Below are 14222 nucleotides of genomic sequence, written 5' to 3'. Positions count from 1 at the left end.
ACTGTCCCCTCCTCTTGACTGTGGGCTAGATTTAGTAATTCACTTCCAAAGGGAAAAAAAGTACGGAAAGTGAAAAAATACAGTGGAAGACCTAGTGGACACCAACCTAGCCGATGAAGGAATATCACCGGTGATACCTACTAACATCATGCACTTGATATCATACAGTGTAGAAGGGCACATCAACTCTGTGCTCTCCTTCCTGACAAAGCATAACCTCAAATCGACTCACAAGAAAACGTCCGGCAAACCCACATTAAGGATCATTGTACAAAATAACCAATCAGTACTGTTCACAGTGCCAAGGTCTTGAAAGAATAGCTGTCACAGACTGGAAGAGACAAAGGAGGCATTAACGACTAAATAAATGAATGCAGTGTGGTGTCCGGGACTGCTCCTAGAACAGCAGAAAGACAGTAGTGGAAAACAGAAACCAAATAAAGTCCGTAGTAGACATAGTTAACAGAACTGTCCCAAGGTTAATTTCTGAATTTTGACAAATAAATGCCACAGTTTACATAAGGTGTTAACTTTAAGGGAAGCGTGGGGAAGGGTAGAAGAAACATCTCTGGACTCTCTGCAACTTTCCTATAAATCTGAAATTATTCTGAAGTAAAAAGGTCATGAAAAAAACATGTAGGAAAGCCACAGCACTGAAAGCACTTAGCACTGAGGTGCTGTATTTAATACTGAGAAAGGGACTTACAGATTATATACACATGTCCACAGTAAGTTGATCAACACCACAGTTTATTGTAAACATATTATAAGGTGTCAATAATCAAATTGACAACACTTTATACATTTTGTTGTATAATATTAACATCATACCAGAAAACAGTCCACTGTACTCACTTACAGTTTTGGTACTTTAAGATCTTTAAATACAAACTGTATTTGAAACACTGAACATAAAATAGAAACATGAATGGCAGAGAATATTGAATACATCAAGTAAAAGAAAAGTGATACTCCCCCCCAGAAAACAAATACAAAATCATCTGATTACATACTTAAAATGAAAGAAAGAAAGGAATCAAGAAAACCTGGTATGTTTGTAAATGACATAAAGTTGTATTTCTTTAGACCCACCTGAGAGGTTAATCTGGACCATGCTAAATTCTATGTCCTCTGTGACTTCGTTTTCTCTTGGTTTCTAAAGAACGTTTCCCATGGTTTAAGCTACATTAAGGGGGGAATCGAATGGGGAGGTAGCACAAAGCCAAATGAAATTACTTTAGAATTCTTTCATAAGTCTTCTTTGGCAAATAATAAAGTCTGTATTTAAAATTTAACATGTTGCTGAACTGGATCAAAACTTGTAAGATTTAGGAGATGCATCTTTACATGAGTTAACATATGAATGAAACAAAGCCAAGTTCATAAAGCAAAGCACAAAAGCAGCTTTCACATTTTACTAACAGCTCTACAAAGCAGATTCTCCCTCCTTAAACATATGAGAGGTTTCCAGCTGGGAATCAGAACTTTCTCCATTCACCGGAGAAACCAGAGTTGTCCACATGTTTTCCAGTATTTTAAAATTCATGATCACTGTTAGGTTCTATTTCTTCCTCTATTATCTCTCAAAGGTAATATAGCAGCAAATCACTCCCATATTTTAAGTTTTCAATTAACCACCAACTGGGTTCACTGCCAACAACTACAAATTATTCGATTCTTTATTAGTGTACATGTCATTACAGTAGGCTTAGATTGTTAATACAGGAATAAATAAAATAACTACAGTTAATATAAACAAAGCAAATGAAAATGAGATTAAAGAGCCCTGATCAAATGAAACACTTACAACTTTCAGTTGAAAAACTGTAAGTTACATACATACCTAATAGCACTAGGAATGTACAATATCAATTATTGGAAAAATAAATGAGTGATTCACAGTCATAAGAAATTATTTTAATATTAGTATGTATTTTTCCTTTTATAGACAAACATTTATAACATACACTTGATTTCTACCTCATATAAGACAAAGTAGAAAACTAAACGTTACTGCACTTACCCCAAACACAGCACTGACCATGTGCCACAGGTAACCTGCTCCAAGATATTCGATTCTATAGGTAGGCCATGGTATTGAATGCATGGTTATGTTAACAGTTTTAAGAAAGGCATATATTTCCAGAAGTATGTTAAATACACAAATATCAGTTCTATAAATGACAAAAAATTATCAGCAAAAATGTTTAGGTTATAACATTCCCAAATTTTCTAATGCTTTAAGTGTTTTTAGATATATGTTGTTTGACCAGTTAGTTTGGTTACAGTTTTAAACAAGCAAACCGTTATCCTATGAGAAGAGCTACACTAAACTAGAACACTGCACAAACTTCCCAAGGAAGGCAACTTAAAAAATCTAGAAAGTGATTCCAATTATTCTAATTAACATTTGAGATCTAAAAGAATTAATGATTCGAGAAACATTTTGAAATTGCTCAATTTTTCTTTATCAGTCCCTCCAAAACCATTCACATAAATTTAAGGTCCAGACTGCCTAAGAATGTCTTCAAAGTAGGTTTATCCCCAAGTGTTTTGATCAGAAGACATATAGCCTTAATGCCTCTAAATATGTAATTCTAACCTAAAATCACAATCCTTGGTTTTTAAACACCAAATTCGATTTCATAACAATTCATTGGTAAAGCTACTAAACAAAAAATAAATGAGGGTAAAAACGTGCAGCAGCCACAGTTACAACAGTGGAAAACAAATTCTATTTTTCCATAAAGACTCTATGAAAATATAAAGCCCAAAGTGAGTGACGACAGAAGTCCACATATAAATGTTGTTTAAAAATAGAATGTTTTCCAAAGCTTCTCATGAGATGTCAATGTATAGTCAGAGTCTGAGTTAAGACCTTATAAATCAAGGTTAGGTTATACATAACTATGCTGATTTACATACCTTCAACAATGTTCAACTCATATACATAATTTACAGACATCCACAGAAATTCTTAATGCCCCATCATATCATCTCTCAAAACTGGATGTTTATTGTTTTATAGTTTTGCTACTTTTAAGTACCAAGAAGCCTTTTCAGAGGAAGAGTTCCACCTCTTCCTGTGATCCCCTAAAGAGTAGGTAACAAAATATAAAATTAAACAAGATTTATGTTTGATAAACTAACATATAAAATTACCACTGCAATATTCATAGTGACTGCTTATAAACGTAACAGTCATCATAAAGCCTATAAAGTATATCCTCAGTTTTATAAAAGAAATGCAGATTGTCTCAAGGTAAAAAATACAGTGCAGGCTGCTAAAAAGCTCTTTGTTGCATTAGGAGGTGCAATAATGAGGAAAACTTTAGAAAACATGAACATGTTCCCCAATCTCTTCACATCAGTTAAGCATGAAGTGCACTGTAGCAGCAGGGTGCTTCTTAGTGGCGGGCACTATAAAGCTACGTTAAGAAAGAAAAAAAGGCAGAAAGTGTGAGCAATGCATGGTGGAACGAAATTATTGCAAATGGAGATTAGCAACAAGAAGTGAGGAAGGTGACCGTCCACTCCACTCTGATAAGACACCATCTTTAAATATTAAGTTCTTTGCAGGAAGCGGAACTCCCGTGTCGGCACAGGAGGACTGTGAAGGCACACTGGAAAAGCTGGCCTCTGTGTGAACATCCAGTGTGGAAGCACCTTCCTAGAAGACCAAGGAAGAGAAAAAATCCCATATTCGACACTTTACCAAACCACGGAACATAGCTAGTTACAAATACAGGCTTTGACTGCCCGAGAAATGTTTCTGGGATGCAAAGCACTGTGGGAGATGCCAAGATCTACGTCATAATCCCCAATAATCAATCAGGGGAATTATTGTACGCGGTAATGACTGACACAAGTCACACCACGATAAGCGCTTAGAAATAAACAAAAATAGGCTAGGAGGCCAGAGGACAAGAAAAAAGTTAATTCTTAAGCAATCTCTAAACACCCCTCACGTAACATTAAGCACCCGGAACACTCCATGCGCTCCCAAGGCTCTCAGATTCCTGTCACCTAGCACAGACCTCTCCCCAGGACTCCAGGCTCAAACATGCACCGAGCTGACATCTGCTCCTGGGTGTTTCGCCACACGTTCCACACTTACCATGTCCGTGACCTTAATTCTCCAATTCCTCGCCAGCCTTCCCTACTCCACACACGAAGCTAGTCCAGAAACAGGAGACTCATTCTTGAGTCTTCCCTTCCTCACCACACCCTCAATCTTTTCCTCACATTGAGTTAATCAGGTCAATCCGTCTACATCCAACGTGTATCCCAAACTGCTTGATACAGTCACCAGAGCCCGCCACCCAGTCTGGGCCAGTGGTCTCCAAAGTTGGGTACTCACTCCAAAGCAGGGCACGGGACTGTCAAAATCTTACAAATGCTCTATCGACTATTACATCCTCACAAAATTTCTATTTTTGTGTATGTTTTATAATATCATTTGTTGATATAACAGTATATATGTGCAATCAACCTTTATTATGGACACATGCAAACTTTGGGGCTATTTTTAATGAAAAGGGGAGCTCAGCTACCAAAAATTCTCACCTGGGCTATTATAACATTCTCTGAACTAGTCTTGCTTTTATGCTTGTCCCTTTTTCATCTGCTTTCTGAACAGTAACTAATTTTTTAAAACAGGCAATCAGAAATAATGTCATTCCTATTTAAAAGTCTTTAACAACTGGGGCGCCTGGGTGGCCCAGTTGGTTGAGCATCTGACTTCGGCTCAGGTCATGATCTCACAGTTCATGAGTTCAAGCCCCGCATCCAGCTGGCTGCTGTCAGCACAGAGCCTGCTTTGGATCCTCTGTCCAGCCCCCCCTTCTGCCCCTCCCCCGCTCGCAAGCCCCATCAGTTAAAAGTCTTTAAATAACATCTCTTTGCACTCTTTGCACTTGAGCATGACATGGAACTGCTCTGCATCCTATAAAGCTCTATGCAAATACCATTTGGATTTTTTGGGTTTTGTTACCTGGAATGAGTGAACAAAGTTAAGGACTTGTAGAGAGAGTTTTCTACTGGAATGTAAGAGGTTCTGAAGGCTGAAAAAAAAGGAAATTTTAAGACAAATATAATTTTAATGGCAAGAACTAATATCTCACAATAATTTCAGCAATTTAAATGCATTTATATGTGTAAATACATTCTGCTTAATCACATAAAAAATTAAAACATTTTTCAGTGGTTCTCATCCGTGAAATTTCTGCCAGTTTTAAGAGTAGGGAGTTTAACAGTGCATAAAAAGACCATTCTGAAATAAAAAACCATGTATAAAACGAAAACTGAGAAGTTATTGTCAGGAAGAGTTTAAACTATTAGCAAATATAAATGTTAAATGAAAGAAAATTTTTAAAACGAAAATTCAGGCAGGAATGACAATTATGATACAAACTTCAAATACCCAATGTAATTTTAAAATACATCCTGATAAAAAGCCTGAGAGATTTCATACACATCAACCCACCTAAATCAAATATTTTTCAAATATGCAAACTGGTAACAATCATGGTGGCCATCTTTAAAGCTGTTATTAGTGTTTCTACTTTTTACTCATGTATGTTACTTTCAGAGAATTGCTGAAATTATTTGTTGACTGAGCACTTTTAATCTTCTGATAAACTATATTAAGCCAATTAAATGAATTACTTCTACAACTTTGTTTTCTAAAAGAAGTCAAGGAGACCTGTGGACATCAGCTCTCTCAGCCACCCTACCAAGACAATGAGACTGAGGAATATTCCCATATGCTCCAAAGTCGCAGAACTTTCACAACACTGCCTCTTAGCAACTGCTCCCAACAGATCAGAGTAGGCATGGGAAACAAAACCTACAGACCATCTCTGAGAAGTAATACGTGCTCATTTTAGAAAACATGGAAATTTGAACAAAATTTAGAAATTCAGCTATAATTCCACCGTAATAGATAACCACTATTTACATGACATAATTTGAACGTGTGTTTGCTAAGAGTGACAGAAGTGCACAAGGGAAATGTTCTAGACACATACATATTACAAACACTAGGTTTATCATCTCATATACCTCGCCGACCTGGTAATTCAGTTAACATAACTAAAATTAACCAAAACATGTGTCCCAAATGTTTGCATATGTCAGATTTTTGAGGTGCCGAAGTTTAATTTTGAAAAATATAGCAAAATACTTAATTAGCAATCTCTATTCAATCAACAAATATACTCAAGGCAATTACCATGCTCATGTGTGAAATAAAAGAAAATAAGATGTAGCAACTGAGAGCCTAGAAGTCTCACAAATGAAAAGATGACAATGAATATAAACCCTCACCTCTCTTTTCTGCAAAGGCCATGTGTCGCAATTTTTCTACAAACTTTCCGGTTTAATTCAGAACTAAACAATGGAATTCCAAAGCACAGCTCAAGAGGAACCCAATCCGCTTCTGTTGTGGCAGCTACAAAGGGCACACAGCTGTTAGTCACATAGGTAGTCATATATATTATGACTGACCAGGGTTTCTTAACTGAGGCTCATAAATTTTCAGATTCCTCCCACCCCTGCGGTATCCAGCAACGGGCTTAACAGGGGAGAGGATTCAGAGAGGTCAGTGAATCTCTGAAACAGGAAAGAATCTTTCTTGAGTATGTACATGCTTCTGGGGAGAAGGTACAAAGCTTTCATCAGATGTTCAAAATGGTCTTTTCCCCCCAAAAAAGATATCGTAAGACAACTACGGATGAAAGAATTTAACATAGGAAAAACGCAACTGAAGTCATTCTCAGATCATGTTTTTATAATACTTTAATTGTTATTCTAAACATAAAAAAATGTTTCCTGGTAAATGCTTACTAAAAGGCCCATTGTGGATAAACAGAGTAGACAAATGCCATCCAAATGATGTAACAGAAGAGTTAAACATCAGAAACTAGTCTAAAGCTACAAATTAATTCTTAAAACCTTACCAGAGTTGTGTTTTGTTGCCGAGTCTAGAGTTGCTTCCTCAATGACCATTTCAAATGACTCTGTGCTCCCATTTACATCTGAGCCAGAAGCCAAATCAGGGTCTCCTTGTAATTAAAGGACACACACAATATTAGGGTTTAGTAGTCGGCACAAGTCAGTAAATCGGTTCTAACGGAAGAGAAGACTCCAGGAACAGGAATGACAATGGAGGATAATGAACAGTCTTCAGCCTAAAGCAGTTCCCAAGGAGGGGGCAATTTTGTCCCCCAAGAGACCTCTGACGATGTCTGGAGACCTATGCGGTTGTCGTGAATGGGGACAGGGATGCTACTGATATCTAGGGATGCTAAACATCCTACAATGCACAGGACAGTCCTCCAAAACAAACAATTATCCCGCTCAAAATATAAATGGCGCTGAGGTTGTAAAACCCTGGCCAAAGGAAACAAGGACTCAAAAGGCAGAACATAAGTTTATTAGACTTTCACTTAGATCTTTACCAAAGTCGCTTCTACCCCCATGGAAATACGCAATCTGATTATGTTATTCCTCTTCAAAATTCTTTGACTCTTCGTATCTTCCAGCACTGAAGATCCTCCAAGATCTCCTGATCTTACCAACTTCTTTACTCTCATTTTCTACTACTTTTCAACAAATTCTTTCTTTTTGCCAAGATGAGCTTACTCTACTGCTTGATTCCCTCTGCCTGAAAGGCTGCTACCCTTCAAATACACAGCAACCATCTTTTACGTACCCAAATCCTCACTTTTCAAGACTTACTTCAGGCTTTACCTGCTCTAAGAGGCCTTTTCTGATAGCTCAGTTGGCCTGAGATATGCCTTCTCGGCCCTACGTCAGCACATGGAGCCGATGCCAAGCTTTGGCACAGATTTTAACACTATGCGGCAGGCTGACTCACCTGCTTGTCTCCCTTTCTAGGGTTTCATTCCTTAGGTCTTACTAATTTCTATCTTTCTAGCACCTCGGCAGGTACTCCATAAATGCTGGTGGAATGAAAAAATAAAACATGGAAATGCCCCTGTGATACGTGGCAGTCAACTGTTAAAATTTACTCACATCTTCTGGCCAAACGTAAAGGGTATTTGCGGTGGATATTTAACTCAGAGGGAGCCAATCCGATCCACTGGATGGCTAGCACATCAATCATATCTACTCAGGATGGCACACTAAAAGGCTCAGGGAATACAGTCAATCAATGACAGACGTTTGAATTGAAATGTTTTCTGGAGTCATGGACCAGAGCTGGCACTATGGCCACCAAAGCCACATACAAGCCAAAACTAGGCCAGAGTGGAAACAATCAGTGAGCATGAGAAGGTGACATGCAAATAAATTCTTTAATTAAAAAAGTAAAGGAAAACTAACTGTTGACAATGTGCAAGATGGGCTGGAGACAGAGGAGAATGAGGCCAGGAAGGCTAGGCAGGAAATGGCTGCAGTGATCCAGGATTACAGTATTGAGACGCAGGTTAGAAGGACAGTTACAGAGAATTTCAAAAGAAATGACAAGAGAAGAAAGGATATGAGAGACACTTCTAAAGACTAATTCCCCAGAACGTGGAAACAAAGTGGACAGCGTGAAAAAAGAAGGAAGAGGCAAAGACAAGATTTTAGGCCTGGGTCATTGAGACAGTGGTGCCTTTGACAGAAAAAGAAAGGCTGAATGGGAAAAAAAAACAACTGTTAATTCTACTTTGGAAACCTCTTTACAAAGAGACTCAAGTTCTGAAGCCATCACGTCACAGAGGAACTTAATTTAAAGCCTATTACCACAGAGCCAACAGTAAAGAAAGGGCTAAAACCTAAAAACCACTCCGTACTCTAACCCCAGGTCAGTACTTCTGTATTTTCTCCATCTGAACAACTGATATTAGTCCAAATGATGTCACAGAATATTTTCTCACCTTAGTGAAAAAACACTAAGTATTACATAATTCGACATCCCCACAAGAGTCCCTGCTTCTTAAAATACTAAGATTACAATAAACTCAGTACAACCACCTTAATTCAGAGAACCCAACCACTGGCTGACCTCTCTCATCAGAAGCGTCACTGAGTTTTCTGTGTGCAAGGCGGCTCGAAGCATTCAACACGGTGACATAGCCACAAAAATGCTGCAGATCCACTTTGTTCCTTAATATCTGCAAGGCTTTGTGAACACTCATGTTGACGCGAGTGAACTCTAAGAACAAAGGGGTGACGTTACACTGTAAGTACATAGTTTTGTAACATAAAACAACATCAAAAATGTAAATATACCTTTATTGAACAATTCTCAGAACTCCTTTTATACTTGAATCTATCAACACTGATTCCAACAAAAACCTACTTGTGAATGGAAAAGGCTGGCATACACAGATTTATTTATAGCCTCCAGGAGGCATTTACGGTATCAGAACAAACTATGTGCTAAGCAAGCAAACAGGGCCCGCTCAGGGGCACCTGGGTGGCTCAGTTGGTTGAGTGTCCAACGTCAGCTCAGGTCATGATCTCACAGTTCGTGGGTTCAAGTCTCACATCGGGCTCTGTGCTGATAGCACAGAGCCTGGAGCCTGCTTCAGATTCTGTGTCTCCCTCCCACTCATGCTCTGCCTCTCTCTCTCAAAAATAAATAAACATTAAAAAAAATATATTTTTTTAATAAAAAAATAAAATAAAAAGTTGGGCTGGTCAGTGGCAAATTCTCTAGACTTCTCTTCGTGGTTCTATTCTGCCTCAAATGCTTCCTTGTTGGGCTTCTATGTACTACATACACATTACATTTTTGAAATGTATTAAATACACATTATATTTTTGAAAACCTTTTTAAAGTAAAATTATTCCTATTTAGACTAACGCCAAAAAGGACTTGAAATTATATCCTTAATAAATTATTTAAATACCAGTGCAAGTTTTATAAATACATGAACTTCTATAACAGAAATATGCTCTATACTCAGATATGAAGATTCTTTTATAATTGACACAATCTCTCAAGGCAAGAGAGTTATTAATCAGTTTTTGAGATTTTGTATAAATTTTAAGATCCTGTTGTCACTAGCCTGTATCTTCAGGTGAACTAATACTTTTCCACAGAATTTATTTTTGTAAAATGTTTATTTTTGAGAGAGACAGACAGAGAGAGAGAGAGAGAGAGAGAGAGAGAGAGAGAGGGAATGTGTGCAAACAAGGGAGGAGCAGAGAGAGAGAGGGAGACAGAGGGTCGGAAGCAGGCTTTGCACTCTCAGTGCAGCCTGATGTGGGGCTCGAACTCACGAACCATGAGATCATGACCTGAGCCTAGGTCGGATGCTTAATCGACTGAACCACCTAGGCGCCCCTCCACAGAATTTATAAAGTATCAGAGGATTAAATAGCAAAGTTTAATTGCAGAGAAGTACTTATTGAAAAGGGGCTATTTTTTGGAAGAGAAAACTCTTCTCTAAACTTTGTACACATTTATTCACAACAGGCAAGAGAGAGAACTTAATTTCAAACATGAGGCTTCCGCAGTCTGGCTATGTGAAAAGGAAAAAGATATTTTAAAAATCTTCCTTTCCCCCACTCTATTATTTTGGGAGAACATTAAGTTCTTATATAAACTAACAAAAATTAGATTACTTGAACCATTCACTGCTCTCTAAAAATTCAAGCAAGGTGGCTCTAAGAACCAGAAAAATAAGATTATACAACAGCAATTTTACATGGAGTAGTGCTATATAGATATATGTTAAGTTTTAATCGTATTATTTTTCTTTTGAACATATATACCTTCCTAATATTTGACAGAGAAAGGGTCATCTCCTATATTAAACAAAAGGAAGAATAAATTTGCTTTTAACAGATATTCTCTGAACATCTTATACCAAATGTACTTAGTTCACATCCAATTCTAGAAAGAGAACACTTTAAACGGGTTTTCCCCCTGCCCTTGATTCTAACTAGCTTTATTTAGTTCAAACTCTATAATCCACTCAAATCCTAATTGCAAAAAGTAACATTTAACAACAAAATCAAATGCTGAAAGAGGAAATACGTGCAGGTACTCTGTAAACCGTAAAGTATTATACCCATATTCAATGGCATGTATTTCTAAATCACCTAAAAAAGCTCCTGGGTTGGAAGAGGGAGGCAAATAGTATGTAACACTGGGAAAGAAAAAATTGGCTTTCTAAGGGTAAAAAAATTCCCTATGAATTCTTCTCCCCCAGCCTCCAAATAAATAATAAAAGAAAAGTAAAAGGCTAAACAGAGAGGAAAATCTAGTCTTTCACCTAAACAGAGACCTACTGATTCTCTTCATCTCCAAGGCAAACTAGTATTCCTTCAAAGGTCCTAAATAAGTCTTATTCTACTAGTTCTTTATGGGAAAAGGCACATGACAGAAAACGACCTTTGCTGTTGGGATGAGCACTGGGTGTTGTATGTAAGCGATGAACCACGGGAATCTACCCCCAAAACCAAGAGCACACTTTATACATTGTATGTTAGCCAATTTGCCAATAAATTATACTAAAAAGAAAGAAAGAAAGAAAACTACCTTTGCCAATACTCTTTAAAAGTGGCAACGATAAGACCCTAGAACTAGGGTGTCTAGGTGGCCCAGTAAGTTGAGTGTCTGACTTCGGTTCGGGTCATGATCTCATGGTTCATGGGTTCGAGCCCCACCGTCAGGCTCTGTGCTGACAACTCAGAGCCTGAGACCTTTCAATTCTGTGTCTCCCTCTCTCTCTGCCCCTCCCCAACTTATGGGCCTGAGCTTTCTCTCTCTCTCTCTCAAAAATTAATGAACATTAAAAAAAAAATTTTTTTAAAGACCCTTGAACTCAAAGTTTTAAGAATTCACTTCCTGCTATGTTTTCTACCAAACTGTTGACAAAGATTAATGATAAAGAACTCAGATATAATTTAAAAGCAAGATACCTCCTTGTAGTTCTGTTTCATCAAATGGAAAAGGTATGTGGACAGTTTCTCCTATCCCATGCAAACCATGTCCCTAAACATGAAGAAACACAGTTGAAAGTTATACAAGAAATCTGTATTTCCAGTAACAGTCAAACAATAAACAAGACTGTGCCATGTGATGGCATATTCTACACTAACATACCATCAAAAATCTTTCAACAATTTTTAATTTTTCTCAGCAAGCAAAGACCTTAAGTGTGTATTAACTTATAGGACAATGTGTCTCTAAATGAACGTACGGCTAACGAGAAAGAGAGGCCGACTGAACAGGTACATCAGGTGTGAGACAACTGAAGACTGAAATCAGGCACACTCATACAAGGGTTAGCTGCAGGTCCAAGAGAAGAAAAGTGGTGAAGGAATCCCATCATCAGTCACCTGGCATATCATGAACTAGGAATGCAAAACTCAAACACCTGTACTTAGTGACATATTCAAAATTATATGATTATGAATGCCCCCAACTGTGGTTAAACAAATCAATGTATGTATTTTCAATGCAGCTACCAAAAAAAAAAAAAAAAAAAAAAAAGGAAGCTCCCTATGAACGGAAATGGAAAGGTCTCCAGTTGCTAAGTGAAAAAAGCACGGGGATATAGCACTGTGTGTTGGCTTGCATCTGCATAAAGAAATTCTAGAAGAGTACAGCAGAAACTAAAAATGTATCTGGTTAGGAAAAGAAATGGGGAGAACTGGGCAGATAGTGTTGGAAGGGTAGTGATACTTTCCTCCATGCATCTTTTAACAGTGTTTTATTTCTGAGAAGGTTCTATCAACTCAAAAACTGAATTAAAAAAATCTGAGTCTAACCACCCCACTCCCATGCTACAAATAATAATTTAGTTTTATCTATTACTTTCAATTAATGTTCATTTCAATTTTGTTAGTTTTAAAGGGTTCTTTTTTTTTTTAAATTTAAATCCCCAGGTTTATTTTGGTTTTATAACTGTTTAAGAATAATAAGAATGAAGAACTTAATTTTATGTTTATGTGTATTTAGTATCGCTACAAGAGAAAATTTAACACTGGGGATCTATACATTTTTCCATTGAAAAAACCCTTTGCATTATTTAAATTCAAAGTACTCTGATACACAAGAAAAAAATTATTTCAGAGAAAAACTGCACTCATTTCAATGGTGCGTATAACAACCCGAATGTATTTCTTCTGGCAGCCCACTTTTACCTCATCGGTACCATTATGATTTATACCCCAATCAAGGCCGTTACAATGAAAGCGTGGTTTTAATCAAAATTGTGTTTTAAGTTCCAGCAAGATGAATTTCTCCCACAAAACTTAAAATAAAAGAGGCATTCTTTTTTAGCAAAAACAAAACTCCTCATAAACACGTTAAAACTGGGCCACATCTGCTACCACTACCGCCACACGGCTAACGCCTTCTGGGACCGTCCCGTGTGCTAGGCACAGGTACAGGCATTTTATGTAGATGGTGCAATTTGGTCATTCATTTCAACGACCTTAGGAACCATTATCTTTAGTTTGCAGGTGAAGGAATTCAAGATTATTTAATTTGCCCAAGATTCCTAATAAATGGTGGAATCAAGATTTTAACTTAGGCAGACTGACTCGAGCCCACGTCTCACCCATCCTATGAGGTCATCTGCCACCACTACCCCTGCTAGGTGTCCCCCCTGCTGGCGAACGCACCCTGTTCTTCGTGCTTTCAACTACCTCCACGTGCTGATGCGGACACTCAAGTCAATGCTTCCTGTTCAACTCTCGTCTGGATTTCAAAATGTTTTCCATTACCGACTAGATAGCCCTACCACCCAAATGTCCCACAGGCACCTTAGACTCAGCCTGCCCCAAACACAACACACATCATCTGACCCCCATCAACCGGCTCTTCCTCCTCTGTTTGCTCAAGCAGGGATATCACCATTCTTCCACCTTCACAAGCCAATCCCCCAGGAATCCTACCCTTCCTCTTCTCATAGCCTTCTCAGACATCTGATCAATTCTATTAATTTTAATTTGTAAGAATTATTGAACCCAGTTCCTCCTTTCAGTACTTATTCTTCTAATCTAGGCTGACTTCCCCTCTTATCGGGACTCCTACACCAAATGCTAATTGGTCCTCTTGCTTCAAGAATCTTACCTTACCCAACCCTTCTCAGCATACTCTCCAAGCCGATCTTCCCAAGACACACTGACCACATAAATCCCCTGCTCAGCACCCTTTGCTCTCTTTCATCAATCTATAGGGTACAGCCAAAGCTCGGCAGCAAAAGGGTCAAGGCACACTACTCTCCAGGGCCTGCCTACATCAAAACACT

General features: G+C 38.0%; 1 protein-coding gene across 1 annotated transcript in view; it reads right to left on the bottom strand.

Annotated features, from left to right (window-relative positions):
- Positions 1 to 733: 733 nt before the first annotated feature.
- The window catches only part of FAM91A1 (family with sequence similarity 91 member A1), a 43911-nt gene continuing 30422 nt past the window's right edge, over positions 734 to 14222 (bottom strand). The window contains exons 19-24 of the mRNA XM_019459904.2: positions 11884 to 11956; positions 9014 to 9163; positions 6960 to 7064; positions 6328 to 6451; positions 4994 to 5063; positions 734 to 3670 (exon numbers count right to left, since the gene is read on the bottom strand). Coding sequence (XP_019315449.1) covers positions 3485 to 3670; positions 4994 to 5063; positions 6328 to 6451; positions 6960 to 7064; positions 9014 to 9163; positions 11884 to 11956 — 708 coding nt within the window. The 3' untranslated portion in view covers positions 734 to 3484. The remainder of the gene's footprint in view (positions 3671 to 4993; positions 5064 to 6327; positions 6452 to 6959; positions 7065 to 9013; positions 9164 to 11883; positions 11957 to 14222) is intronic.

This window comes from Panthera pardus, unplaced genomic scaffold, assembly GCF_024362965.1.
Source record: "Panthera pardus isolate Hobbes unplaced genomic scaffold, ASM2436296v1 HiC_scaffold_7, whole genome shotgun sequence".
NCBI classification, from domain to species: domain Eukaryota; kingdom Metazoa; phylum Chordata; class Mammalia; order Carnivora; family Felidae; genus Panthera; species Panthera pardus.
This window is presented reverse-complemented; position numbering and strand designations above follow the sequence as displayed.